The 12,436-nt window shown below is 34.4% G+C and overlaps 1 protein-coding gene across 1 annotated transcript in view; it reads left to right on the top strand.

Moving 5' to 3' along the window:
• Positions 1-5,379, top strand: part of LOC129231615 (cyclin-dependent kinase-like 1) — a 260,038-nt gene extending 254,659 nt beyond the window's left edge. Inside the window, exons 9-10 of the mRNA XM_054865981.1 lie at positions 3,894-3,972; positions 5,354-5,379. Of these exons, the coding sequence (XP_054721956.1) occupies positions 3,894-3,972; positions 5,354-5,379 (105 nt within the window). The remainder of the gene's footprint in view (positions 1-3,893; positions 3,973-5,353) is intronic.
• The last annotated feature ends 7,057 nt before the right edge of the window (positions 5,380-12,436 follow it).

Raw genomic sequence — 12,436 nt, 5'->3', positions numbered from 1 at the left:
TTTTTTTATGGAAATGAACACCGGAAAGGAAAGTAAATCAATGTTTTCAAGATTAGAACCTTTAGAGGTGATAAAATGGCATAACATAGTCACAAAGGAATCAGTAACCCGTTCGAATGTTTCTCTTTTAACACTTTCAAATGAGGCAGTTGTAGACTTCTTGAGGCTATTGAGGTTGCTCGACTTCTTCTATAACACAAAGCCTTTCATTTGAACCCAAAGAATGAAGTCGCACGGATTCATATCCGGTGAATACAGTGGCCGCAATGCATCAGGATGGTTGTTCGGATATTGATGAGCAATAACCCCGGCTAGAAGCACACTATTAATGGTGTCAAACACTCTAGAAGGCAGAAAAAAAATTAATGAATATACGGGCTTCGGTTGAATATCGCACTTTGGGAGATATTTTCGAAATCGCGTGAAACATTTAGCAGTAAGTTACCGCCCCTAAACCAGGACTAAAGCAGAACTACACACATTATACCAGACAGTTCGGTTATCACATCTTGAAAATTCTAGTTTTGTTCTTATTAGGACTCATCAGTCAGGAATAGTGAATAACCGAGCTCGAAGCCGACGTCATCTCGGCTCTCATCTCATATCACTCTCAGCTTCAATGAGATGACATCTGCCTCCAGCTCGGTTATTCACTATTCCTGACTGATGAGTTCTAATAAGAAAAAAAATTGCAGTCTAAGGATGTGATAACCTGGCTGAATGGTTTATTTTATGCAACGTGAAACAGTTTCCTTTTTATACCCTCCGCTACTGCATTAGTCAGCAGCGCCAAGTAGTGATACTCTGCGAAGTTATTTCTTTTAAACTATGTGTATGTTAATTATAGGGCACCCTGTACTTCATTTTTAACCGACTTCAAAAAAGGAGGTTATGATTTCGGCTTGCGGCTTTTTATGTGTTTTCGTATTACTTCAAGAATACTGGACCGATTTGAAATTTTTTTTTTGTTTGGAAGGGTATGCTTCCCAAATGGTCCCATGTTAATTTTGTCTGGATCTGTTGAGGGGTCTCGTATAAATCTGTTATGTTACATATGCCACTCGGGAACCCGAGATCGAGTAGCAATGCTACTCGATTTAAGGCAGAGGAGTTACGGCTTCCGTTTGATCGAGCGCCTATTTCTAGGTGGAAGTCCGTTTTGGCTCAGACAACACGATAGATGGCAGCACCGTCTACGAACAGTTCGATAATTTTGAACCAGACCAGAGGCCGAATAACTTTCTGGTCTAGCATCCCCAGAGGTATCGTTTCACTTGGAGGACATTGTGACCACGAGCATATTTATCGTCACCCAGTCACCATTAATGACGACGGTGGGTCTTCGACCAGTGAGGATCGAACCCGAGACCCTCCGGTCCCGAGCCCAATGCCCTACCAATCAGGTAAGCTACCACGGCCCTCGGAGAAATCTAAGAAACTTTAAATTTCACACGTTGTGGCTACGTAGACCAGCTTTCGTCACAGGAGGTCACGTGGTTTTGGCGTGAACGGTGTATATTTTCGACGGAGGTATCTTGTTTTGAACAATACGTATATAATTCTCTCGCATCGGGGTTTGATTTTAACGGCGCCATCCTAATTTTAATTTTGTCTTACTAATGTATTTCTTACTCATGTAGCAAATCAGTAAATTAAATGCATTTTGCAACGAAAATAGTTGAATTAATTAATTTTATTTATTTTTTGCTAATAAATAACTTCGTTTAGTCATCAATTTATTTATTTTTTTTAATATTTCAGTTTTGAAATGTATTTAGTGTTAAATTCAATTGGAATTTAAGTCAAATCCCCCAGCCGCTCCCTCCGAAGATTAAATTTATGTTCCTTAATAAATATATCGTAACTGGCGTCCGATTTCTGTAGTTTGACTAGTATTCTAGATTTAATATTTCATGACGCCGTCAGCTTAACTTACAGCTAGGGTAATATTAATTTACAGATTTAGTTGGCATTTTTTTATGTACTATGCTCCCCGATTACTAGAAGACGCCTGTACAGATTAGGAAAATTCTTTTTCTGTTTGAAACGGTATACTTCTCCCTGTCGTCTAATGGTCTTCAAGTCCGGGTATAAGGGATCCTGGAGAAATCGAGGGAGGGGATAGATTTAAAGACTAATTTCGCGTTTAGTTAAATTAGTGTTCAACTGAGGTGGGTTGTCAGTTACGTTATGTAGTAGTTCATAGGAGGTCTCGACTTCAAAAGGTTATTAAAAATTAAGAGATCATATATAATTAGTAAGGTATTAAAATAATTCATCGTACAGTAACAAACATCAGTGTTTAATTTATAATTGGGTGTTTAGTTTAGTTGATTTTTGTACAGGAATTGTAAAATAAATTTGATTTATACGTTTGGGTAAAAAATCTTATGTAAGTATGATCCATTATTTTTTACTTTTCAGTTCCTTTTTGTTTTTTGAAGTCGGTTCTTTTTTATTTGAAAATAATTTTGATTTAAATTGAGTCTATTCGTAACTCTGGTTTCTTTTTAGATTCTGGCAAGAAATATTTCCTCTCATATTACTTCAATTTGTGACATAAATACTTTTTGTTTCCAATTTGATTATCAAGTGGATTATCAAGTTCTTTTGTAACATTACATCTCATTTAGACAATTAAGAAGGCTGATATTCAACTTCTCTATCTTTACTAATAATAAAGCTGAAAGTATCTCTGTCTGGATTTATATCTTGATCTCTGTGACGCGCATAATGCCTAGACTGTTCGGCCGATTTTCATGAAATTTGGTACAGAATTAGTTTGTTGCATGGGGGTGTGCACCTCGAAGCGATTTTTCAAAAATTCAGCTTCTTTTGTTCTTAAAATTGGAATAGAAAAAGAACATTTTACCGAGCAAATTATCATAACACATCACATAAGCGAGCAAATGAACATAGCAAATTGGCGAGAAATTCATCATCCATTATTTGTAAATGTACAAGCTAACGAAATGACCTTTTAATTTTTTGCTTCGGGCAAAGCCGTGCGGGTAGCGCTAGTTCAAAATAAAATGGTAACTAATCGTTTCTTAAACTGTTTTCCTTTACAGAAATTATCGATGTGATTCTGTATTCAATTCTAAATCCAACAGGGAAAATTTCTCACTTGGTTTCAAAGTAAAAAATATACTTTTTAGCATAAACTGATACCTATTTTTTTTTCTTTTTTAAACCTGTTTTGCAAAAAATAGAATTGAAAAAGCTAAAGTTTTATTCAATATTTTCAAACAAATAGCTTCAAAAAGGGTAAATTGCAAAATAACACATGTTACGTGTTAATATATTAGTCACTGATAAAAATATTTCAAACATAGATTTCTATTTGTGATACTTCATTGAGGATACTTTATATAGAAAAGGATGTTGCATAATTAAATGTTTAAAAAAAGATCTAATTTCTGTAGGTCTTACCCTTTTAATTTGCTCCTTTTGATAAATAAAAAGCACTAAGTACGAAATTTGAAATGAAAATTCTAGTATTTAGAGGGCTGCTCAAGTGACCTAAAGTTTATTATTATGAGAAAACAATAATAAAAAGTATGAGTTAGGAATTTATTTGTACAGTATATATAAATTAGCCGATATTAAAAAATGTTTGATTTTGGATCTATTTAATAGACTTTTCACCATCCGAGAAAAAATTATAATTTTTACGAAGTCTCAGACATAATCGTTTTCCTGCTATTGGCATATATTTATTATTCGGTGATTCACTATAACTGGTAACAGAAAGTAGCTGCGTTTCATCATGTGTTATTTAATCTTGCATGGTGGAACCACTGTACTCCTGAATAGTTTGAAATCCTTAGCTTGATTTTATGCTACTTCGCATTTAAAGCATTACTTATTTGTTTTTAGCGTTTTCTCATTAGGCCCACAGTGCTACTAAATCAACTGAAAGAAAACCTACTAGGAGGACTAAAACTTTGAATAGTGAAATGGATTTTAGATGTAAGTTTAAACTGAGACGTGACAAGGGAAACTGAACTAGTTTAGTTGCGCAAGACTTGTGATAAAGCAAATTTAATGAATATTGTTTGATATGCTCTCCAAATTTTAATAGCTTCCAACAACTGCTCTCTGCACCTCTCCTGTTCCTGATGAAAGCTAGACAATTGGTAGTAGCTGCTGAGATCTTTCCCCAGTATTTAAAACTAGCTGGCACTTCATCCTTTTCAAATAAAAGGCATATTTGGTTCAAACTTAGCCATTGTATCTGCATATTTTTGAGCTCTTTGCTTCATTCTATGGCGCAACTTATAAAAAACAATCATAGTACCTAACTTACACCATACCTAAGGTTGAATCATATACCTAACTTATAAAAAAAATCATCATTATTCCTTCTGAACTTTTTACGGTTCTTGCTAGCAGCTTACGACCGAACTTAACTTTTAACTCAAGATTTTTTTTCCTGCTGCTTTCGGTCATTTGTCTTTTTTCTTCCCTTTCAAGAACCTTTTCTTATATAATTTTTGTCAACTTACATCATTCATTCAAACCTATCCTTCATCCTTTGTAGTATTAAAAAGTATTTTCCTTTTTTCTACAATGGTTAAGCCATCGGGGTAAGCGTTCAGTTTAGAAAAAGCTGACTTCTTCGTTTGCTGAGTAGATGAATTTTGGTTTTCTTTAAACACTGTTCTTCTTAAAATAGCTGTTCTAGTTTTATTGAAACACTGTTTGTCTCTCACTGGGGTTCTTGCTATTTGCCAAAAAGTTTTTTATTCCTGGAATGGTCACAATTGAAGCATCAATTAAAAATGCTGGTATAAACTATATCCAGGAGACGTATGTAAAGATAATTCATCAACTTTCAATTCTGCAACTGACTTTTCAAGAAGATACAAGTTGGTTGTGGCTTTCATGGTAATTTTAGTTTCTATAAGGAATCTAAAATAAAGTTCTGAAAATAAACTAATTTTGAAACTCAAATGTTTGTTATACTGCTAAAAACATCTCATATTATCATAAAATGGGTCAATTAGATCTAACAAGGGCTTTTAAGTATTGTAGGCTGTGCAGTGTTGTCATCTAGTATCCTAGATGTGATAATGAAATAGTTTTAAGGTATACTTATAAAGTAATGGAGCAATAAGGATACTCCACTTATCGGGAAAAATACGCATATGTTAGAAACTTCACTGCTGTTGAGGTATCTCTAAATGTTCAAATCTGCTAATATTTGGCCTGAATTCTTTTATTGAACAAAATTAGATCAAGGCAAAATTAAGAAGCAAGCGCTTTCGTAGTTGAAAAACAAGCACCATCCTAATGTAGAACCATTTGAAGTGTTATAATTAGTATGCATAATTGTATGTCTTTTTTTCAGATGGTGCTGCATTTGAAAGTAATTGAAAACATTTATCTTACATGAAAGTCCTGGTACTTTGAGAAAAATCTCCAACAAAATTGCTGATGCAGGTAAGCATCAAATGTTGATGCGTTTCAGTAACTTTGCATAATTTTAAATATCTTGTTAAGTGTTAGGAAGTACTTTCTTTTATTTTTGTCAAAAAAAGGCCTTATTAAATTTTGTAACTGATGAGCATGCATTTAAAGGGTCCTTAGCATATAGGTAAAAATTAAATTACATATATTTTTTAAATCTTATCACCTGTCTCTTTTCCTTTTCAGTTAGTAATTATCTGGTAAACGTTTTTAAGAGTCATTTTGAAAGCTGGACGAATTAAATGTATGCCTGATAGTTGACGCCTTCAATTTTCCTGAAACTTTCAGGATATATTACTAGAAATCACACGGGTCGCGATGCTCAACATTTTTGATTTTCGTAGTTTTTCACCAATTATTTCCCACTACTAGTTTAGTTCAAACGTATTGCAAGAAAAATTTTTAGGCTCATACTTTGTTTTACGTGACCTTTTTTTTTTTTTTTTTTGGCTCTTTCCATTGTTAAATTGAGCATTAAAAAATATATTGCCCAAGTTTTCTAGAAATATCATAATTTGGGATATACTTGAATTTTACATTAATTTGCTTTTCTTATTGCATTTGATTGAAGTATCAAAGCTGCCTTTATGTTTTAAGAATAATATTTTTGTGCACTTTCACTTTGCTTATTTATTCAAAAAATATATTAAATGGCAATCGAACTGCCAAGAATTTCATAATATAAAATTGAAATTTTGGTAAATTCCACTCTTACACATTTAGAAAGCTGTTTAGTCATTGAAAAATTATTATTAATTGCAAACCCGTTTAAACGTTGTAGAAACGTTTTCCTCTCAATTTGCAAAAACTTAAAAGATACATTTAAACTCCATGAAACTTACAAATTCTGCAGTCACTAGTTTCCGTATAGCTATTTTCAATTGTTGTTTTTCATTTACTGTTTAAATGCTAATGCTCAATTATTCAGAAGTTTCGAAAAAACTAGTAACAAAAAAAAAGTGCCATAAAAATACCAGTTTTTAGGAAGTAATTTTTTTGTGTGTAACGTGAACTAATTTTTTTAGAGCGAACTATTTTGTGTGAACTTTAAATACAGCCTTGTGCAAATTTATTGAAACAAACTCAAAAATTAAGAAAACTAAGAAGATATGGTATTTTATTTAAATTTATGTAAAATTAAAAGTTTTTAATGCATAATATAATGACCAGGACTTTTTACTAACATTTGGACAATTGACCATTTTGGAAAAATGGAAGCGGTCTAAATCCTGGTGGAAAATCCCATTCCATCTGGCTATCGTTTTTTAAACTCTAGAAAACCCCATTTTTTTTCAGAATGGTAATTTATATTGCTCATAACACATCGTACTCTAAACAGGCTACAAAGAACCAACCCCATCGTAACCCAAAAACCCCCAAAACATATTTTTTGAGGGTGTTTTACAAATTGGTTCATAATCTTTCGCCTAGAGATCTCTTAACATGTTGAGTTCTTTGGCCTAGGACAAAGAAATTAATTTCGTCGCTAAATAGTACTTTATTCAATATTCAGCAGTCCAATTCTTAAATTTTAACTCCCAAAAGTAGCGCATTTTCTTCATTCATTGGGTCAGAAACTGTTTCTTCATCGGCCGACAGGCTGCAAAAAAGGCGCCTTCGAATAGTAGGTGAGCTAAAATATTACATTCTTTATTGAATCTCTATTGGATGCAGCACTGGTCTTTCAAAGGAACTTTTTTACTTTGCATAAGTAGAAAAAAGCCTTCCTTCTCTTGGTGTTAATTTCGATTTTCGGAGAAATTTCCCTCTCCGATGTGGAAATATGAATCTGGTTCCTCTATTTTGTTTTATAATATGACTCACAGTTGCAATACTAACGCCAACGACCGTTGAAATCTCTCTATTGGCGTTCGGAAACAATAACAATCTTTGTACGCTTTCGCGGTGTCACATCCATTGATGACGACAGTGAAATCTCAACTGACGTGATCATAGCTGTAGATTTCCTCTTCGGAAATTCCTGCACATGCGCTCTCAGAACCCCTCTGATTGGTGTAAATTGATGTCAGGTAAATGATTTATTCATCGCATTAATATTTTTACATATTTTATTTTGTTTGATGAAGAATACTTTGAATTATTTTTTAAATTAATGGAAAATATATTTTGCTTCAATTAATTTGCACAAGGGTGTAAGCGTTATCTAAAATTACAGATTTAATTCTTCACAATGACTTTATTATTTTCGGGAACTTACTTAATGTGGCTAGTCAGAAATTCTAAGACCTTTTCGGAAAACCTTTTCGAATTTCGCCTTCTTGGAAGACTCATTTGTGCCTGAGAATAAGTAAGGGATAAATTAAATTTTTCTTAATTTTCTCAATTTATATGCGCTTCACGGAATTATTTCATTATTAACTAAATCGAACGAAAAAAATTGACTTTGATATCATTAAGTAAGTTGATAATGTGATTCAAATGATGAATCTTCAATTGGAGACCTTCATATCGTATGTGGCCCGTCTGGACTTTCCAATTAAAAGACTAGTTTGATAATCAAGAAATGATGTTTTCAATAAGCGTAGGTGTTCTCAGAGAAGAGATTTTTTTTTAGTGTGATAAGTCAATTCCAACACAAACAAACAAATAAATGGCGGACTCTAAAAAAGTAACAAAATAAACAATGTTTCAAAAACAGCAATTTTACCGACGAGTACTGACAATCCGCTTAATTACAGCCTACAATTGAAGCTTTGAATCTTAAAATATTGTATCGTATAGCAGTAAAACTAGAGGAAGTAGTAAACAATTCGTGAAACGAAATCTGACATGGAAACGAGGCAGGAAGTCTCTCAGTTGAGAAGAAGAATGTATAAAAAAGAAACATATCTACTTTTTAGAAAACTTGTTTTCTTGGCATTTTCTATACCTTTTAGATGGCTTAATCGAACCCCCTAGCCTCTAAAATTTCAAACAGAACACTAGATTGATAGAATAGAGCCAAGTTTGACTTTCACCCCTTGCGATTTTCATTTTGAACAAAATTGATCATATCTCGTTGTTGAATATATTGAACAAAAGTTTTTTTTTTTTTTTTTCAAATTATCACATGTCCAAAATTCCGCTAGTTTCAGGTTCAAGTATTTCGATTCGAAGATAATTGTCATATCCTGATAAGAGAAAGTTGGCGTATTGGGGTTTAATGTGGATTCATTATTATTGAAAAGTGCACGTAGTTTGTCAAAAGACTTCAAATAGAGTGCAAAGATGTTGAATAAGCTGCTAATTGACTGTTTACTTTTCCACCCAGGGTGCACCACCTGAAGGTGTTACATAACAGAAAAATCAGCTTTAAATTTTATTTATGATTCTACAAACAATGTGCCACTATTGGTGAAAATGTGATCGTTAATATTTCCTGTGTTCCTTTAAATGGCTCCCACATTAACGGTCTAAAATGCAACACAATGTTGCTGCGGCTAACACACTTTATTTTTCTGAGTTTATTGCTCTTATTAAGAAGGCTTTTAAGTGCTCACAAAAGTTCCGTTTGGCATCTTACTGCTACTAATGCCGATTGTAATTCTGAAGTTTCTAAACCTGTTTTTAATAATACTGTTAGTCATAGTGTAAATAATTTAACTTCCAGTTCAGATATGGTTGTTATTAAAGCTGAGAAGGGCGATCATATTGTTGTTCTTGCCAAATCATCTCATTTAAAAATCTTTTTTTTTTAACCTTTTGGGCCACATTTAAACATTTCTAAAGGACCCAGTGATAAGGAGTTGGAAACTATTTCTTCTGCTGTGTAAGTATGTTCCTTATATTCCTTTAAATGCTCGATTATTCCTTCTATTGCACTGCTACTTGTACTAGATTTTATGCTTCAGTCAAGGTCTATGAAGCACACATTCCTTTCAGGACGATTGTTTCCGGTATTGGTACTGCTTCTCATAGACGAAGCAAAAAAAAAAAAACCTTTTGACATAACTTTTGCTGATTTTCTTACGTAAAATCCCCTTTTTAATTCAAATATGACTACCGTATTCCCCCATTACTTGCCCTTTTTTAGAAAAAACACCCCCCTCTTTATTTTTAATATTCGAGTTTTACGGCCATTATTTCTATTTGAAGGAAAGGGAGTACTGTATTAGCCATTACCATTTTTTTGAGAGATAAGAGGCACAAATTCAAAATGATTGACATTTCGAGCAAGTTGGGAATTCATTCCCTCCTAAAATATTTTAATAATCATCAAAACCGATGTTCTTTCCAGGGGGTTTGTTTTACAATTTTTTCACCTATTTTTCTGCAAAACTAGAGTATAGGACTCACTCCTATGAGTCCCAGGTTCGAAAAAGGTTTTGTTGTAAAAAAAATAGAAGCATCGCATGTTGCAAAGTCAAAGCCGCATGACTGATCAGTAAATATCCTTTCCATATTATTCAACCTACGTTAACAGACATAGTCATAATTAAAACTTAAGATTGCTTCTAAAGTTGCATTAATGCATATATTTCTGGGTATGCACCGGCTCCATTGTTTATCACTTTTTTCCCCAAAGCGCCAGATCTTTTCCTTGTTTTTTTTTTCTTTTTTCCTCCAGCGGCAAGTTTTCAGTGGAATGAAGCATATCTTCTACACGTGAAATTTTCGCAGCACCGGTGATTGGCAAACTGCTTGGTTATGATAGATCTCGAAATACTTGTGTACTTAATTTTACGCTCTAATGATCGGAAAAATGGCTTATACGTGGTGTTGAGGGTTGACCCGGAGCATTCCCATTTACTGCCCACCATAAGCTTTCAGTTGTTTCAATATTTCACCACCATAAAGTAAAGAGATCTGATTTATCACGGGCAAGGGAAAAACTTTCGTAACATGTTTTTGATACCTTAACTTTCATGTTATTCTCTTTACACTACGCTTCCAGTGAGGAGAGTGCTCTATTGAGTACTTTTTCAGTCAAGGGATGATTTTAACTTCTTGACAAGGTCATTGATGTATGCATTTAAAAGAAGGCAACTTAGTACTGCTCCCTGCGGGAGACCAGCTTGAAGGACAATGTATTTTGATAGGTTTCCCCGTATCTGATTCTACGTTTATTTATAAAACTCTTGATCTAGTTTATAGTAGGGAAGCACAGAGTTTTTTTTTGGTATTTACTGGAACCCATTAGATGAACATAGAGGGGGGGGAGCCTTGAGGGGGGAGCCTTTTCGAGTACCTCCGCCAAATTTAAGCCCTTTATGTTGGGGGTTGTGTCTATTACAGCTGGTCAGATTAGTAAAAAAAAGTTGATCGTCAGAAAAAAATGTGCTTTAGATTAAGATAAGGGGACTTGATTACTAGGTAAAATTTGCACATACAGAAAATCTAAAATCTGACGATTTAAGCGTAACGTAAGGGTGTAGGAGGCTTACAAAGTTGAAAAAAAAGAAACTTTTGTCTTGACAGTCTTGAGCGTGGTTGGTTTTTTTTTCTTTTTCTTTAAAAAAAAAAAACTGCGAGAACCAAGAAAAAGAAATACAATCTGCCGATGTCTACTAGCCGAAGTGATAAAAATCATCTATCAAGTTTAGAACGCGCACATACGCAGCCGTCGCGTGCACATTCGCTAGATAAATGTGCATGGGTCGTTGCAGTTTTAAATTAGTTCTAAAGTTGAAGTGTTTAGCAATTCTTCTACTTCCGTCCATGAGTGGTTTGTGTCATTGTAACCCCATTTGTGGGAGTGGGCACTGAAATCACCTATAACTATTGTGCTAGCGACGTTTGGCAGATTAAAGTGAGTTTTGTTGTATGCCGCGCAGTGAACACTATAGATTTTAGAAACACGACTATTCTTCCAAATAATAAGTTTGATTAATTTGGTCTTATCCTCCACGTCATTCATTTGCTTAATGGTCTGTAAGTCAGAAGTTAAATGGTTTTTAAACACCCGGTCACTATACCATTCGCCACTTGTCTAGTCTTCGGAAGAAAGTAAAAGGAATGTCCGGGAAACGAGTACAATCTGTTGTTATCTTGAATTAGTATTGACTTCCATAATGGGGAATACATCAACATTATGAAATATTAAAGTTTTGCGCAGAACACCTCTTTTGGAGCGGGACAAAAAGCCGGCGTTCCATTTTAACCTAAGCAATGACGAGTTACTGTTCATCCAGAGGGATCATTGGCATAACTGCAGATCATTCTGTCGGCAAAGCATTTCCCCGAGTGCACCAGGAGGAGGAGGCGATAGATCTACGTTGCGTTTCTATACATTAAAGTAAGTTTAATAGAACGAGAAGGTTCTTCAATGAAAATCTGTTGATTTTATTCGGAATATTGTCTATGATGCCACTCTAACTGGGCACAATGCGATGCTTACATTTTTTTTTGTGAGCATTTTTTTGGACATGGGGCTCATACGAGTGAGTCCTATAATCTGGTTTTATGCCAAAAAATAAGTGAGCAAATTGTGAAACCAACCACTAGAATGAAAAGATCGGCTTTGATGATTTAAAAAATATTGAGGGGTATACCCCCATGAGTCTCAACTTGCTCCAAGTGTTCCTATTTTTGAACTTTGCACCATGGGCGGAGTTGAAGGGGACTAAGTCCCCTCTTGAAAATTATTAGCCCCCCCCCCTCAAAGGAAAACAATAAAACGGAGATTTAAAGCCTTCTCTCTAATGTTTGTTCTCGAACTCCGTGGCTGGCAGCTGCGTACGGCTCCAATTGAAAAAGGGGTGATGGTGTAAGGAAGCACTCTTCCAGATTCCTTTCAGTTTTTGCTTGCTCGTTACTTCCTTCTTGCTATCACCCCTGTTTTGATAAAATCAGAAGAGACCTGACGCATGCGCAAATTCGAGTAAGGTATCGCGTTAAAAGATCGGACAGTACATGTGTATCTCTAAAACAGTTGTTTTCGTTCTTCCAAAAGTAATATTTATCTCATCAAAAACAACCCTGTTGTAAAAATTTCCCCGCCAAGAAAACCTTTAACTTTTCCGCA

This window comes from Uloborus diversus, chromosome 10, assembly GCF_026930045.1.
Source record: "Uloborus diversus isolate 005 chromosome 10, Udiv.v.3.1, whole genome shotgun sequence".
Classification (NCBI taxonomy): Eukaryota; Metazoa; Arthropoda; class Arachnida; order Araneae; family Uloboridae; genus Uloborus; species Uloborus diversus.
This window is presented reverse-complemented; position numbering and strand designations above follow the sequence as displayed.